Below are 16,575 nucleotides of genomic sequence, written 5' to 3'. Positions count from 1 at the left end.
ACCTTTGAGCTATATATTAAGAATACTTCAATTACCATAATTTGACATATTTCAGGCTCCTCATTCGAGTTAGAGGCTAAATATTACTTTCCTTATTTTTTATTTTTGAGAATCAAATATTACTAATTAATGCAAAATGAGATGTCTATGGTTACCTCTCCTATGACTATGCTTACATTACAAGTAGAGTCAAAGGCCTGAAGAGATGAACAATTTTATATGTTAATAAACTTTTAGTCCACACACAAACACACAGACACACAAGCAAGCATGTAAACATGGGGCATGCTAAAAAAAATTTTAGTGCACTTCTAATAAGAAGTGTGAAAAGTTACCCTCTCGTAGGGGTAAAAAAGAAAAGCATATGAGACACAACTCGCAACACTAGAATTTTTAAGTCACTCAAGATAATGGTTACATATGGAAGAATTGGTCACTTCACAAGAACTTAAGAAATGAGTCAAATGACCACTCACTTCGTGAGAATATATGTTGGAAACGATTACTCGCTACACAAGCATTTAAGAAATGACCACACACTACATGAAAATTTTCGTTGGAAATGAAATTACCACCCACAACGTAAAATTAAATTTAAGAAATGATCGGCTACTTACTAGTACATGAGAATTTACATCGGAACGATCACGTGCTATAGAAGCATTTATGAAATGACCAACCACTTTCTGAGAATTTACGTCAGAAACGATCACTCACTAAGCAAAGAATTTAAGAAATGACCACTCACTACGTGAAAATTTGCATTGGAAAGTTATATTTAAGAAAAAAAAAATTGTTTAAACAACATCGTTGGCTTTTTCTTTTTCTTTTCTTTGTTGAAAAAACACATCGTTGGCTAATAGATCTGGATGAAACGAGGTTTTTTTTCTTTCAGAAAGTGAATGACTAAATATACAAAATCAAATTAAACCTTTTTTACTTTAATTTGACAATTAAAGTAAAATGTATGGGAATAAATTGAATTTTTAGCCTAAAAATAATTAACATAGTTGGTGTGATGTGTAAGTGAAACTCTTTTGTCAAAGTTTCAAAACTACTACCTTGTTTAAAATTATACTACCAAGAGATTCTAGATATTTAACAAAAAATTTAATATTTATTTTAATAATCTACAATCACTTTATTGTTTTAATAATCAAAGTTGGGTTGTACATGTTAGGTTTACACTATATGGCTTGATATAAGTATTGCAAGTTGTATAACATAATTTGGTCAAGCCAAACTCTATTACCAAGTATTTAAAATAAATAAATAAAAGTTAAAAAATAGTACTCCATTTAAAACTCATTTCTCAAAAGTTTTAATAAATCTAAAAGTAGTTTCATTATATTTTTTTTAGTCTTCATTTTTTCATAAAAATTGGTCTTTCTAGGCACTAGCCTAATTAATGGAGAATTTTTCTTAATTAATTACTAAATAAAAAATGAAAATAGAAGAAGTTTAGACTTCCGACTTTGGGATGAGTCCAAATCTTCTGTCTCACTTTTCATGCTCCACTCTATACTCCACTAATAAAAACATGCCACGTGTTCACCTAATTAATTAAATACTATCATTATTGACTTATTAATACTACTGTTATTAACTAATAGTAGTATTTAATTAATTAGGTGAACAGGTGATAAGTTTTTATTAGTGGAGTATAGAGTGGAATAGGAAAAGTGGAATAGAAGATTTGAACTCCTTTGAGATGGCTTAAAGAGGATTATTGGAGATAATTCCAAGGATCATAAAAAATAAATGGAAAAAAAGGCTTAAGAAAGAATTTCACTTTCAAGTCATATTCAGCTTCATATTCTTTGAAAAAGCTGGACGGATGGTTGTATAATTATTTTGAAGCTAAGAACAATAATTTTATAATCAGTTTCTTATTAATTTTTTAAATTTATTAAAAGAAAAAGTAGTTGCTCATATCTTAGATATAACAATAATTGACTATCACAAATTGAGAAAAAGTTTGAATTAGCATTAGCGTCGACCAGTGTACCACTTTTCTATTGCTTGTATGATATATATATTTATATATATATATATATATATTTTTTTTTTTTCAATTCCCCCTCCATGGATTTGAATGATAAGTGAATCAAAAAATGAACTTGTTTAGTTTCCAAGGAACATTCAAATATGCCTTTATTGATTGCTTATTAAAGCATTATTGATTGTACAATAACAAGATACATCAAAAGTTCACATTATATGAACTAATTAGAGAATGTACAAATAATACAACAATGTGCTATAAACTTATGGATTATATAAAACAATATTATACACTGTAGTTACCTGAGCGAAAAGGAGTGAAAAAGATTTTTTTTTTTTTTGGTTTCCTATGTTTTTTCAAAACTTTTAACCAGAAACTAATCATTATTCGCGACGGGTGAGCCCATAGTAGAATAAATTACTGACCCAAGGAGTTTTTTTTTAAGTACTGGTGAAAAATTTCAATTGACAAGGAAGTACTACAGCAATATCACAGGTTGAGGGACAAGTCAAGTCCTGGGGCTTTAAGTTGCTGATTTCTTGAAAAGCTATTGCCCTGAAAATCCCAAAGACTGGCAATTCTGTTATTAGCTATAGATCCTGTTGAGTTTGAGATTAATGAAGAGTTCTCAAAATCATCAATTGCATCCCTGAGATTCACTCCCATCATGTCTCTTGGTTGAAACCCACTTCCAGCGACCCAATAATCGTCCATGCTCAAATGGTGCACACCATATTGTGGTTTGGACCACACTTCTTTGCCATATTGGGGTGAGGCCCTTAACCGAGCTAGGGTTGAGGCTTCATCCAAGTTAAGGAAGCCAGAGAACATATTCTACCCTGAGGCAATCTGTCCCTCAGCTCCTCTCACCAATCAAACTGGAACCACTCCCTCAACTGATAATCCCGATGAAGAGGTTTTGCCTCCAAATCTTCCTCCTGCTGGCCAGCTAGAACCAGTTAAAAAGAATACCTGCACTTTCGGAAGCCTCCTCGAACAAGACTGTAGCTACTTCTGAGGTAGAGGTGACGTCCAAAACTTTCAACAGGATTTGGCCTCTACGGTCTTGCCAGCCGAGGAAGCTACTAAGGATAGAGAGAAAGTCACCACTTTGGAGGCAGACAAACCAACCGGCCAAGCTCCAAAGATCCAAATTAAATTGAAAAAAATAGGACTTGTTTTGTAACTTGTTTAAAATTTTTGCAAGGATTCTTGCGTTTACTTGTTTACCGCTATTGTTGCTTTATGTTATTTTTGTACTTGCTCGCTCTGTTATTGTAATTTGGATGGATTCATTTTGACTATCCTTTATTCGCAAGGGATAGCATTACCCATAAATACCACTAACTGGCGATTAGAAACGGATGGTAAGCATTAGTATTACGAGGTTTTAGGAAGGCATTTAAGATACACATGTATTATTGCTAGTCAATTGAAACTTTTTTGGAAAGTTCAAAAGTTGAATACAGTTGGGCCTTTAGCACTTCAATTGTACACTAAATGATGTTCATAGGTTCCTATTCTGTACTTTAGTAGATATCGTAGGGTATTAATTTCCGCTAAGTTTGTGGTCCGAGGACCTAATATAACTTAGTTTTTGTTTAATACTTCAACAGATTTCATAGGGTATTAATTTCCACTAAACTTGTGGTTCGAGGACCTAACATAACTTAGTTTTCAATAGATTTTATAGGGTATTAATTTCCACTAAGTTTGTGGTCCGAGGACCTGACATAACTTAGTTTCTGTTTAATACTCCAACAGATTCCATAGGGTATTAATTTCCACTAAGCTTGTGGTCCGAGTACCTGATATAACTTAGTTTCTGTTTAATACTTCAACAGATTTTGTAGTGTATTAATTTCCACTAAGCTTGTGGTTCGAGGACCTGGCATAACTTAGTTTCTATTTAATACTTCAACAGATTTCATAGTGTATTAAGTCCGAGGACCTGACATAACTTAGTTTTTGTTTAATACTTCAACAGATTTCATAGTGTATTAATTTCCACTAAGCTTGTGGTCCGAGGACTTGACATAACTTAGTTTCTGTTTAATACTTCAACAGATTTCATAGGATATTAATTTCCACTAAGCTTGTGGTCCAAGGACCTGACATAACTTAGTTTTCAACAGATTTTATAGGGTATTAATTTCCACTAAGCTTGTAGTCTGAGGACCTGACATAACTTAGTTTCTGTTTAATACTTCAACAGATTTCATAGGGTATTAATTTTCACTAAGCTTGTGGTCTGAGGACCTGACATAACTTAGTTTCTGTTTAATACTTCAACAGATTTCATAAGTTATGGAAACGTAAAATGCATGACTAGCATAAATCAAAGGAAAAATCCAAACTAGACTACTTTTATTAATAATAATACCTCTTGAGATTATTTACATTCCAAGGATGAAGTACAGCTTTTTCATTTAGATCTTCCAGATAATAGGCTCCTATTCCGGCTACAAAAGTAATCCGATAAGGCCCTTCCCAATTAGGCCCCAGTTTTCCCCAAGCTAGATTTTTGGTGGTTCCCAGAACCTTCCTCAGCACCAGATCTCCTACAGATAACGGTTTCAGCTTCACATTAATATCATAGACTTGCTTAAACTTATGCTGGTAGTAAGCCAATCGGACCATTGCACTCTCCCTTCATTCTTGAATCAAGTCTAAACACTTTTCCAACATCCTATCGTTACTGTCTGCGGAAAATGTGCTAGTCCTTAACGTTGGGAACCCAGTTTCCAGAGGGATGACGGCCTCAGCTCCATAGGTCATGGAAAAAGGGGTCTCTCCTGTTGACCGTCGAGACGTTGTTCGATAGGTCCAAAGAACATGGGGCAATTCTTCTACCTATTTTCCCTTTGCATCATCTAACCTCTTCTTGAGTCCACTAATTATTACTTTATTAACAGCTTCTGCTTGCCCATTCCCTTGAGGATAGGCCGGAGTGGAGTACCTGTTCTTTATACCTAAGTCTGAACAGTATTGCCTGAAGGCCTTACTGTCAAACTGAAGGCCGTTATCCGAGACAAGGGTGCGTGGAGTTCCAAATTGCGTGACAATATTCTTCCAGATAAACCTCTTAACATCCACGTCTCTGATGTTAGCCAAAGGTTCGGTTTCAACCCATTTAGTGAAATAATCTGTGCTGACCAGCAGATATTTTTTATTTCCTAAGGCCTTAGGAAAAGGGCCGACAATGTCTAGTCCCCATTGAGCAAACGGCCAAGGGCTGGAAAGAGGGTTAAGACTTCTTCCATGTAGGTGGATGTTTAGAGCGAATCTTTGGCACTGGTCACATTTCCTAACATATTCCTGCGCTTCCTTCTGCATATTTGGCCACCAATATCCTTGTGTAATGGCCCGGTGTGATAGGGATTTTCCCCCTGTATGACTTCCACAAATGTCTTCATGCAGCTCTTCTAGGATTGACTCTGTCGTCTTGGGATGCACACAATGCAGGTACGGTCCAGAAAAGGATTGTTTGTATAACTTCTTGTCCTCGGATAACCAAAACCGAGGAGCTTTCCTGCATATTTTCTCAGCTTCTACTTTCTCTTCGGGCAGGATGTCACTTTCAAGATATTTTGATATGGGATCTATCCAACTTAGCGCTAGATTGACTTGATAAACCTGGCAAACGTCATTTTCTAGTGAGGAGGGGGTACGTAAATCTTTAACGATGATCACTCGAGGAAAATCCCGCATCGAAGAGGTGGCAAGGGTTGCTAGGGAATCAGCGTGAGTATTTTCACCTTGGGGGATATGCGACAAGTTGAAAGACTCAAATTTCGTTTGCATACGCCTAACTTGATTTAAATACCCCTGTATTCTTGGATCTCGAGCTTCCAATTCTCCCTTCACTTGGCCGACTACTAATCTTGAATCCGAGAATAATTCTACTACCTTTCTACCCATTTTTTGGACCATGCTCATTCCCATCAATAAGGCTTCGTATTCTGCTTCGTTGTTAGTAGTAGAAAATCCCAGCCTCAAGGACTTCTCAATGATGACATCTTTTGGGGATATCAAAACTAGCCCCAATCCTGAACCCCGTTGGTTTGCTGCTTCGTCTACATATACTCGCCAAGGAGGAGTGCATTGTGTGGAGATTAGTCCAACCGATTTTTCATCCATGTCATTTTGTTTCATGTTAGCTTCTTCTAGGCATTCAGCGAACTCGGCCACCAGATCAGCAAGGACTTGGCCCTTCACCGAGGTGCGAGACATATATTTGTTATTGAAAGCACCTAGGATTGTGCTCCACTTAGCAATCCTTCCAGTGTAATCAGCACTTCTGAGTATGGACTTAAGAGGTAGCTAGGTTAAGACAATTACAGTGTGGGTTTGAAAGTAGTGTGGAAGTTTACATGTTGCATGGACCACCGCCAAGATGGCTTTTTCCAATGACAAGTACCTCACTTCGGCTTCGTGAAGAGACTTACTTACATAGTAAACTGGTCTTTGAACGTCATTGTCCTCTCGTATTAAGACAAAGCTAACTGCATGGGGGGCAACTGCCAGATAAGCAAACAACACTTCATCCACCTCGGGACTAGACATGATCGGCGGCTTGGACAGGTATCTCTTCAACTGCTGAAACGCCACATCGCACTCTTTGGTCCATTCGAATCCCTTCCACTTGTGCAGTAGAAGGAAAAATGGATGACACCTCTCAGCCGATTTAGAGATAAATCGGTTCAATGCAGCTGTCATTCCAGTCAATCTCTGTACTTTTTTTGGGTTCCGAGATGCTTGTAAATCGTTGTTGGCCTTGATCTGGTCTGGGTTCACTTCATGCCTCTGTGAGTCACCATGTACCCTAAGAACTTTCCAGAGCCTACACCAAAAGAGCATTTTAAAGCATTCAGACGTAGCTTGTGCTTTCTCAGTATTCCAAAGATATTCATAAGATCTTCCACGTGCTCTGACACCACTTTACTTTTCACCACCATATCATCGATGTAAACCTCAAGGTTCTTGCCCAGTTACGGTTCGAAAATTTTAGTCATTATCCATTGATAGGTAGATCCTACATTTTTCAAATCGAATGGCATCACCTTATAATGGTAGTTTCCGATAGGGGTAAGAAAGCTGTCTTCTCTTGATCGTCCAATGCTAACGGTATTTGGTAATATCCTTGGAAGGCATCCAAGAAACTCATTCTAGGATGACCAGTGGTTGCATCCACCAATTGGTCTATCTTTGGCATGGGAAATGGATCCTTGGGGCAAGCCTTATTTAGATCCGTGAAGTCCACGCACACACGCCACTTTCCTGTCTTCTTCCTTACCACCACCGTGTTGGCCAACCATTGAGGATAAAAGACTTCTTTGATAGCCCCAGCCTGCTTTAGGTTGGCCACCTCACGCCTGACAGCTTCAGCGTGTTCTTTTGATGGTTGCTGAGGTGGTTGTCTTTTGGGGATAACGGAGGGATTCACGTTTAGTTGATGCCAAATGAAACTTAGATCTACACCTAGGGCTTCATATGGACTCCATGCGAACACATTTATGTTTGCTCTAAGGAACTCCAGCAATCTCTCCTTTTCTTACAAAGGCAATTTAGCCCCAACCTGGAAGAACTTTTCCGAGTCATCAGCAATAGTTATTCTCTCCAACTCTTCACATTTTATCTCGTCGGCCGGTACGTCCAAGGGTAACTCTGGGGGTTTTAATTGCTACAACCCCTTATCGATAGTAGCCGAGGCCTCTGCTTCTGGCCGATATTGTATAGCCGTTACCAAGCATTGTCGAGCTGCAACCTGGTTTCCTACTATCTCCACTACTTTGCCTCCGGATGGGTACTTCACTTTCTGATGGAGAGTGGATGAAATTGCTCCCAAGGTGTGAAGCCAAGGTCTGCCCATAATCGTCGTGTATGGAGAGAAAACGTCTACAATAATGAAGTCCACCTCCACTACATCTATACCAGTTTGCATAGGTAGTCTGATCAGTCTCTTTGGAGCTACCATCCTTCCCTCATAACTCACTAGAGGGGAGTTGTATGGTGTTAAGTCCTCTGGCTTCAAACCTAGCCCCTTATATAAGTCTGGGTACATTACATCCGCCGCGCTACCTTGATCAATCATCACCCTTTTAACATCGTACCTACCAATTCTCAACGTAACCACCAGGGCATTGTCATGGGGCTGTATGGTTCCGATCTTGTCATCATCTGAAAAGCCCAGAATCAGGGTGACATCCACCCTGGCTCTCTTCAGTGCTTGGCAATTGCCCTCGGCCAGAGGTCAACACACCGACAGTACCCTGGAAGGACAAGATCCAGTCCTCCTTGGGGCGGCAAAAATGACGTTTATCATTCCAAGGGGGAGCCTTGAAGAAGCGTCCCCACGTATTTCTGAGCCTGCTCGACTTGGCCTGCCACTGGAATGATGCAAGAATTACTTCAATCTCCCTTTTCGGACCAACTGTTCCAAATGGTCCCACAGATTCCTATAATCTTCTGTCATGTGCCCATGATCCTGATGATAGTGGCAATATAAGTTCGGGTTGCGTTTCCTAGGCTTTCCCGCCATCTTGTTCGGCCATTTGAAAAAGGGTTCATGCTTTATCTTCTGCAAAACTTGCTACACCGACTCTCGAAACACTGCATTGACTGTTTGGGTGTTTGCAGATCCTGATTGCTCGATGAAGTCTTTCCGAGGTCGGTTACTGTTGTAACGGTCCGACTTGAAATCCCTCCTCTCCTGAGGGATTACCTTAGCTTTTCCTTTTCCCTGTAGTTGGTCCTCTTTTACTCTTCTATACTTATCAATCCTATCCATCAATTGGTGTACGCCGGTAACAGGTATACCAGTTAGGGATTTCCTTAAATCATGGTCGGCTGGAAGGCCAGCTTTGAAAGTACTTATGGCCACGTCGTCATGCTCTCCTTCTATTTCATTGAACATTTCCCAATATCTGTCTGAATAAGCTTTGAGAGTCTCACCCTCCCACATAGACATAGACAACAAGGATCCCAAAGGCCAAGGTACCCTGCTGCATGTGATAAAGCGAGCGCCAAAAGCCTGGGTAAGCTTTTTGAAGGACTCAATAGAATTGGCCTTCAAACCATTGAACCACCTCATCGCCACCGGACCCAAACTTGATGGAAAAATCTTGCACATCAAGCTTCATCCCTGGAGTAGATAGCCATTTTCTGGCTGAAATGGCTAATGTGCTTTATTGGGTCTGACCGGCCATCGTACAGGGTGAACGTAGGCTGGTGGAATCGCCAAGGAAGAACTGCATCTTCTATATTCCTCGTAAAGGGTGATTTGGAAACTTGGCTCAATGCTTTGTTCATGGCGCTATTACCCAAGGCCCTGCTAGGCGGGCTTCTGTGCCTATGTCGATGGCCGTGCTCCTCTTCAAAGGAGAAAGTCTCACTAGGCGGAATTCGTGATCTTCGCCTATAACTAATTCCATCCATCTCCTCGGATGATGGTTTAGAGCAAGGTGGGAAACGTTCACGTCGTGCATGGTGCAATTCCCTTTTCAACTCATCAATCTCGCGTTGCAGGTTCCTTTCATTCTTTATGTGGGAAACATGACTCTTCCCACGAGAGTGACTTTTGGAGGTATGAGTTATGTGTACACTCCCCTCACGGCCTTCTCTCCATTAGGGACTCCGGTAGGGATCACCATGCTGGGAGCCCCTTGACTCCGCTTGGCGTTGGTTGGCATCTAGTTGACGTGGTCTTGCTTCCTCCATCATGAACGTTGCACCGAATTTCTTTCAGGTTAGCTCAAGCTCTTCCCACAGATGGTGCCAATTGTGAGGACTCAATTTGTAATGATCCCCAAACTGGTATTGGGTTCGTATGTTAAAGGCCCAAACAATAAAATTTGTAGAGCGTGGATGTCTAAGAGCTAGGTTAACACTAAAAGAAAAATGATTAAACCTCACGTTGATAGATTAGCACGAATATATCGATCTCTCCCTTCTTCAAACAAGTTCAACTCTTTTAAGGGTTTTCTTCTGAGTATATTTGTTTTTGGTTCTCCTTCTGATCCCCCTTCCCTCAATGCTTTCTTTTCTGTTATATACTGCTCTCTTGATATCATCTTCACCACACACATGTAGGTTGGGTTCGGGGGATTTCTTTCTGTCCCATCCAACACCTTCTGGAACCTCCCACCAGCAGCTGTAAGACTGCTTCATCACTGTTCAGGCATCACCTCCACATTAATGCGGCCAGAGAGTTGGTTGAGAGGCAATTAATGCAGAGGCAGCTATTGTCATAGATATTTGTTTCCCTATTCCTTCTTACCCTTGATCCCATATCCCACTTTTAGTGGCAACATGGCTCCGAAGTATGCTTATAGGAAGGTGGCGTTCAGGTCGTCCTCGGACTCAAATTGCCAAGAAGGATTTTGTCCTCGGATGAATACTAAACTCACCTTACGTGATATCTGCTCTTCCTTTCGTTTGGTTACCCTCACAACCTGATTTGGGCCTCCTCGGACATTTTTACGTCCTCGGATGGGTCACAGGCCCATCTTACGCAACTTTAATAATCTACTGGTTAGCCGACCCCCACAGAAGACATTGTAATGAAATAACTATTACTATTCATAAGTTTGGTTGTTACATATGAAAAGTTTGTAAAAGATGATGTATAAGGAAAATTTATATTTTGGGTAATATATTAATTTTAAAACCTATTATATATACTAAGGAATAATTATTACATTCATTTTAAAGAAGAATAGCTATTCTTCTTTTTTTTTTTTTTTGGTCAACAAAGAAATAACATTAAACTTAGGAATTTATAATTCTGTTACAACGAACGCAAGCTTTATCAGCCGCTAGCAAAATATCCACCACAGGCGGTGGGTACAAAAAGATTACAAAAGAGTCTAGGCTATTAGCGCCAAACTTGGCCAACGCATCAGCACATTGGTTAGCTTCCCTATAGCTGTGGATTATCTGCTTGTTGGGAATCTCTTGCATCAGGTTCCTGCAATCAGTAAGCAACGGCTCCATTAACAAATTTTCGGTATTGTTATTCATGAGTAAAACAATACTTAAAGCGTCTAACTCAATGATGAGGTTGTTTAACCCCATCTCCTTAGCTAATAGCTATTCTTCAATTTAAAGAATAATCATTCTAATGTAATAACTAATCCATGTAATAAAGATGCAACTAAATGACCGAATTGCTATTATACATGAATAACTATTCCATTACAGGAGCTGTTACAGCATACCAAACGTACCCTTAAAGACTAAAATGAAACAGGTCAAAAATAAAGAACCAAAATGAAAGTAACCCAAATATACATAGATGAAAAGTTAATTTTAGCCAAAAATCAGATATCTCTCATTATTTGGCTAAATACAATTTTAAAATGAAAGAAAAAAAAAGATTTTTTTTTTTTTAATGTTTATATTTGGAGTAATTCACAATTTCTAATCAATTTATCCGTTAAGCTTGGAAATTGAGCAAATTCCTCAATTCATTACTTTCTCAGTTAAATTCAATAAAATCGTTAGAAGAATTTATCAAGAGCACACCACAAAGAAAAGAAAAGAAAAGAAATTAAATCTTTTATTTGTTGACAATTTTTTTTATCAATGCCCAACTGTAACCCAAAATGCAAGCGCACGTTAGAGTTCTACCAAACCTGATAAAAGACACATTTACTTGTCCATTTGTAAATAAAACAGGTATATTTTTTCAGAATCCATCAGAACTCGGAAACCACAGATTTTGCTTTGTGCTTTGAAGATAAGTCATCAAACAGACCAACCACAGATGTCTCGATCAACGGAGATGTTGTACCTTTCCGAGCTTCTCCCTGACAACGTCATATTCGACATCCTGATTCGGCTGCCAGTGAAATCCTTAATCCGATTCAGGTGCGTTTCTCAATCTTGGAACTCCACTATCACAAACCCCATTTTCATTACCAAACACCTCGATCTAGCAAGTTCATTATCCGACATCAACAACAATGGAGTCATTTAGTGGCTCTGATTCTGGACCCAATGGATCAGTTGATCGGGTATATTTCCCAACCCGATTATGTTTTAATGGAGCTTTGCATTTTATAGCATTTTCTGGGAACCATAAGTTCATCTTGTCCTTTGACATCAATGATGAGAGATTCCGTGAGATTTTGCTGCCTCAAAATTACTTGGAAGGAATTGTTAAGCATTTTGAACGCCTTGCAATGTTCAAGGGATCGTTGGCTTTGATTGTTTTCGGTGAAGATCTAGTTGAGATGAGTGACATATGCCACATATGGGTGATGAAGGAGTATGGTGTGGTTGAGTCTTGGGCTAGAAAAAGTGTACCGATGAAACAAGTTGCAGAGTTCTTTAGCTGCACCACCAATGGGGAACTTTTGATCGAGAGGCTTAATCCCTATCAGAGCTTTTTATTCGACCCTGAGAGTTTAAATGAGAAAATTCTAAGGATTCCAATGCCTGAATGTATTATTTACACACCTAATTTTGTTGAGAGTTTAGTTTTACTTGACAGGTGAACAGCTCTTCCAAATGCGAAAATTAGCAAGTTGGGGTTTGTAGCAAGGTAGACCTCTTTTTGAAATTCATATGGAAAATTCATTAAGCTGCCAGAAATTTATGTTTATTTTTAATGTACTTTTGAATAAATGAATCCAGCATGTTGTGTTTTCTTTCGGCTCGTTCTAGGCATGGAAGTATTGCTTTTGATATTGAAAACTAAACTTTATCATTATTGTTTTATATATGCTATTGGAGAAAACCAAAACATTAGATTTACACATTCGAGTCGGAGATTGGAAAGTTTCTAGCTGCTATCTTACCTAATTTAGTAGCATCTTGCAAAATGACTGGGGGTACGACAGGAATTCCCTGTCCTAGAGATGGTCTACCAAGGTTGATAATGCTTTGATAATGCTCTGTTGCTGGATTTTGCTTTTATCCTTCCTATATTAATCAGAATTTACCAATTCCATTGGTGTCCTAAAGTGTCACTGCCTACTGCTGCATTTGTGGCTTGGCTGGTTCTTGGTTTGCTTGAAGCCTTCAAATGCTGTATCACACCTGTCCACCATGGATTAAATGGTTAGTAAAGTTGATAAAGCACGCACTTCCTTGTATTCATGTATCTGTATATTTCTTTGTTGCCAAATGGCCCAAAGGATGATCAGTCTGAGGAATAAAATCTTTATATAAATCATTGCTAAATCTTTCCTAAAAGCACTAAACATCATGGTCCAAATGGTACCTACCTATGTACTAAAAGATTGGATTTGAAGGCATGGGAGGGGGTTCAAGCATAAGTAGGATCATTTCTAACCAATATCAAAAGGGGAAGAAAAAGAATTGCAAAATGAGGCTCATGGGCCTCTAAAATGGCCCATTACAAGCCATTCTAGAAAATCTGAAAATTACCATGTTGCTCTTATTTTAAAGTATAAAGTTTGGCTTCCAACTTGATTGTAGCCTAAGTCTACAATTTCACCTAATTTTTTTTATTAGGCATGAATTTTGATAAATTTGGAATTTGATTAAATTTTTTTTTCTTATATCCTTCATACATTCAAAATTTCCAAAAGATCAAAGGTCAATTTCTATATCAACAATTAATTATTTAAATTGTAAGTTTTTGTAATCTAAAATTATGTATAAAAAATAAGTTTATTGAACATATAATAATATCTAATTGGAACAGAATTTGACATTTGTGTTAAAAGTGTAAAGAACATGTAATCTTGTGGTTAGATTTTCAAAATATGTAGTAATGTTAATTTTTTTAAAGGAAGTTGTACCCTTTAGATCACAACTAATTTTGTAGTGGAACTTTTTCCTATTTAAAAAAACTAAGGCGAAACTATGCTATTAGTTCCTAAAGTTTACCCCATGAGCACAATTAGTCCCTTAAGTTTCAAGTGAACACTATTGGTCCTTTATATTTATAAAATGAGCGGTTAGTCCTTCAGTTAATTGTTGTTGGTATTATTGCTTATGTGGTTAACGGAGCAATAACAGAACATCTTTTTGACCAATATGACATTTTATTATTATTAAAATATTAAAAAATAAATTTACACGTCAAGAACAAACCCACCCAATTCCAAAATCAAATCTAAATGCTATCTTGATTTTATTAAAATATTCTGTTCAAGTGAGATTTTTGCAATTTCAAGCCACATGATATTAAGGCTGGCCTTTCTGTTGCTCATGATGGACCACTTTCCTCTGGTAGCACACTCGGGATCATCCCATTTGGTTTCAATTCCAGCTTTGAAAAGTGAAAATTAGCATTTGCAAGCAACTTGTTGGGCTTGAATATATATATATATATATATATATATATATTTTGTAGAATGGGCTTGAATATTTGATCATACAATCTACGCAAAGAGTTCACATTTTTAATCAAACTTGAACACTAGCGAACCAAGTATAAATATTGATTAGTATGAGGAAAAATGAAATAATACACAACCTATCTAGATCTAACAAATAAAATCTTCCTTTACCATCAAGCTATATTTGCACTTCTTAACCAAACAAAAATAAAAATGAAAGAGGGCAAAGATGAAGAGGAACCCAAATCATGAATCAAGAAATAGACAGAAAAAAGTGATGGTTTAGGAAGGTTGGAAAAGTACCACTAGAAATCTTTGACTGCGTCAAAAGTTTATATTTTGGGGAGAGAGGCGCCCCACGCAACACTTTGCTTGGGTTTCGACTAGTTGTCAAACCAAATGGACCCTAAATTCAATGAAAACTTTAGAAGAATTTATCAAGAGTACACCACAAAGAAAACAAAAAAAAAAAAAAAAAAAAAAATTAAATCTTTTATTTGTTGACAAATTTTTTTATCAATACCTAACTGAAACCCAAAATGCAAGCGTACGTTACAGTTCTACCAAACTTGGTAAAGACACATTTACTTGTCCATTTGTAAATAAAACAGGTATATTTTTTCAGAATCCATCAGAACTCGGAAACCCCAGATTTTGCTTTGTGCTTTGAAGATAAGTCATCAAACAGACCAACCACAGATGTCTCGATCTACGGAGATGTTGTACCTGTCCGAGCTTCTCCCTGACAACGTCGTATTCGACATCCTGATTCGGCTGCCTGTGAAATCCTTAATCCGATTCAGGTGCGTTTCTCAATCTTGGAACTCCACTATCACAAACCCCATTTTCATTACAAAACACCTCGATCTCGCAAGTTCATTATCCGACATCAACAACTATGGTTATCTGTTAGTCACGCCACTAAGAAATTACCCGTCACTGGATCCTTCATCTTCCCAAGAATGGACTACGTTTGTTTACAATACAAACCGCACTTTGACCCAGATTTCAAGGTTTGAAATTCCCTTTCCTAACAACCTCATAATTGGCTTCTGTAACGGCGTGTTCTGTCTTGCTGCTAACAACGATGACTCTGATACAAAGATCTTAGACGCTCTTTGTATTTGTGGAACCCAAGCATTAGAAAGTTAAAGAAGCTTCTATCTACTCATCCTGCTGATCGAGCCGTTTTTGGATTTGGGTATCATCCTCAAAACAATGACTACAAGATTCTGAGAGTTACGTTTGCTATGCGAGAAGTGACACGAAAACCCGCTGAGGCCGAGATTTACACACTTGAGTACTGATTCGTGGAGAAAGGCTGTAATTTCGGTGGAGTCATTTAGTGGCTCTGATTCTGGACCCAATGGATCAGTTGATCGGGTATATTTCCCAACCCGATTATGTTTTAACGGAGCTTTGCATTTTATAGCATTTTCAGTTGACCATAAGTTCATCTTGTCCTTCGACATCAATGATGAGAGATTCCGTGAGATATTGCTGCCTCAAAATTACTTAGAAGGAATTGTAAAGCATTTTGAACGCCTTGCAATGTTCAAGGGATCGTTGGCTTTGATTGTTTTTGGTGAAGATCTAGTTGAGATGAGTGACATATGCCACATATGGGTGATGAAGGAGTATGGTGTGGTTGAGTCTTGGGCTAGAAAAAGTGTACCGATGAAACAGGTTGCAGAGTTCTTTAGCTGCACCATCAATGGGGAACTTTTGGTCGAAAGGTTTACCCCCTATCAGAGCTTTTTATTTGACCCAGATAGTTTAAATGAGGAAATTCTAAATATTCCAATGCCTGAATGTATGATTTACACCTAATTTTGTGGAGAGTTTAGTTTTACTTGACAGGTGAACAGCTCTTCCAAATGCGAAAATTAGCAAGTTAGGGTTTCTAGCAAGGTAGACCACTTTTTGAAATTCATATGGAAAATTCATTAAGCTGTCAGAAATTTATGTTTATTTTTAATGTACTTTTGAATAAATGAATCCAGCATGTTGTGTTTTCTTTCGGCTCGTTCTAGGCATGAAAGTATTACTTTTGATATTGAAAACTAAACTTTATCATTATTGTTTTATATATACTATTGGAGAAAACCAAAACATTAGATTTACACATTCGAGTGGGAGATTGGAAAGTTTCTAGCTGCTATCTTACCTAATTTAGTAGCATCTTGCAAAATGACTGGGGGTACAACAAGAATTCCTTGTCCTAGAGATGGTCTACCAAGGTCAACGATGTCCTCC

At 38.0% G+C, this 16,575-nt stretch overlaps 3 protein-coding genes across 3 annotated transcripts; 1 reads left to right on the top strand and 2 right to left on the bottom strand.

Moving 5' to 3' along the window:
- Window positions 1-4,499: 4,499 nt before the first annotated feature.
- On the bottom strand, window positions 4,500-8,546 carry LOC115951630. The gene is made up of 6 exons (XM_031068798.1): window positions 8,416-8,546; window positions 7,696-8,118; window positions 6,426-6,848; window positions 5,232-6,305; window positions 4,884-5,105; window positions 4,500-4,566 (listed from the first exon to the last, which is right to left on the bottom strand). The coding sequence occupies exons 1-6, from the start codon at window positions 8,544-8,546 to the stop codon at window positions 4,500-4,502; spliced, it is 2,340 nt and encodes a 779-aa protein (XP_030924658.1).
- Window positions 8,547-8,597: 51 nt separating this feature from the next.
- On the bottom strand, window positions 8,598-9,098 carry LOC115951629. The gene has a single exon (XM_031068797.1). It carries the CDS (start codon window positions 9,096-9,098, stop codon window positions 8,598-8,600), a length of 501 nt encoding a protein of 166 aa, XP_030924657.1.
- Window positions 9,099-11,670: 2,572 nt separating this feature from the next.
- On the top strand, window positions 11,671-16,335 carry LOC115953757. Its single transcript, XM_031071529.1, has 2 exons — window positions 11,671-12,021; window positions 15,703-16,335. The coding sequence occupies exons 1-2, from the start codon at window positions 11,971-11,973 to the stop codon at window positions 16,147-16,149; spliced, it is 498 nt and encodes a 165-aa protein (XP_030927389.1). The 5' UTR covers window positions 11,671-11,970; the 3' UTR covers window positions 16,150-16,335.
- Window positions 16,336-16,575: the final 240 nt, after the last annotated feature.

Source organism: Quercus lobata, chromosome 7 (genome assembly GCF_001633185.2).
Source record: "Quercus lobata isolate SW786 chromosome 7, ValleyOak3.0 Primary Assembly, whole genome shotgun sequence".
NCBI lineage: Eukaryota > Viridiplantae > Streptophyta > Magnoliopsida > Fagales > Fagaceae > Quercus > Quercus lobata.
Note: the sequence above shows the minus strand (reverse complement) of the source record. Positions and strands in the feature narration are given on the sequence as shown.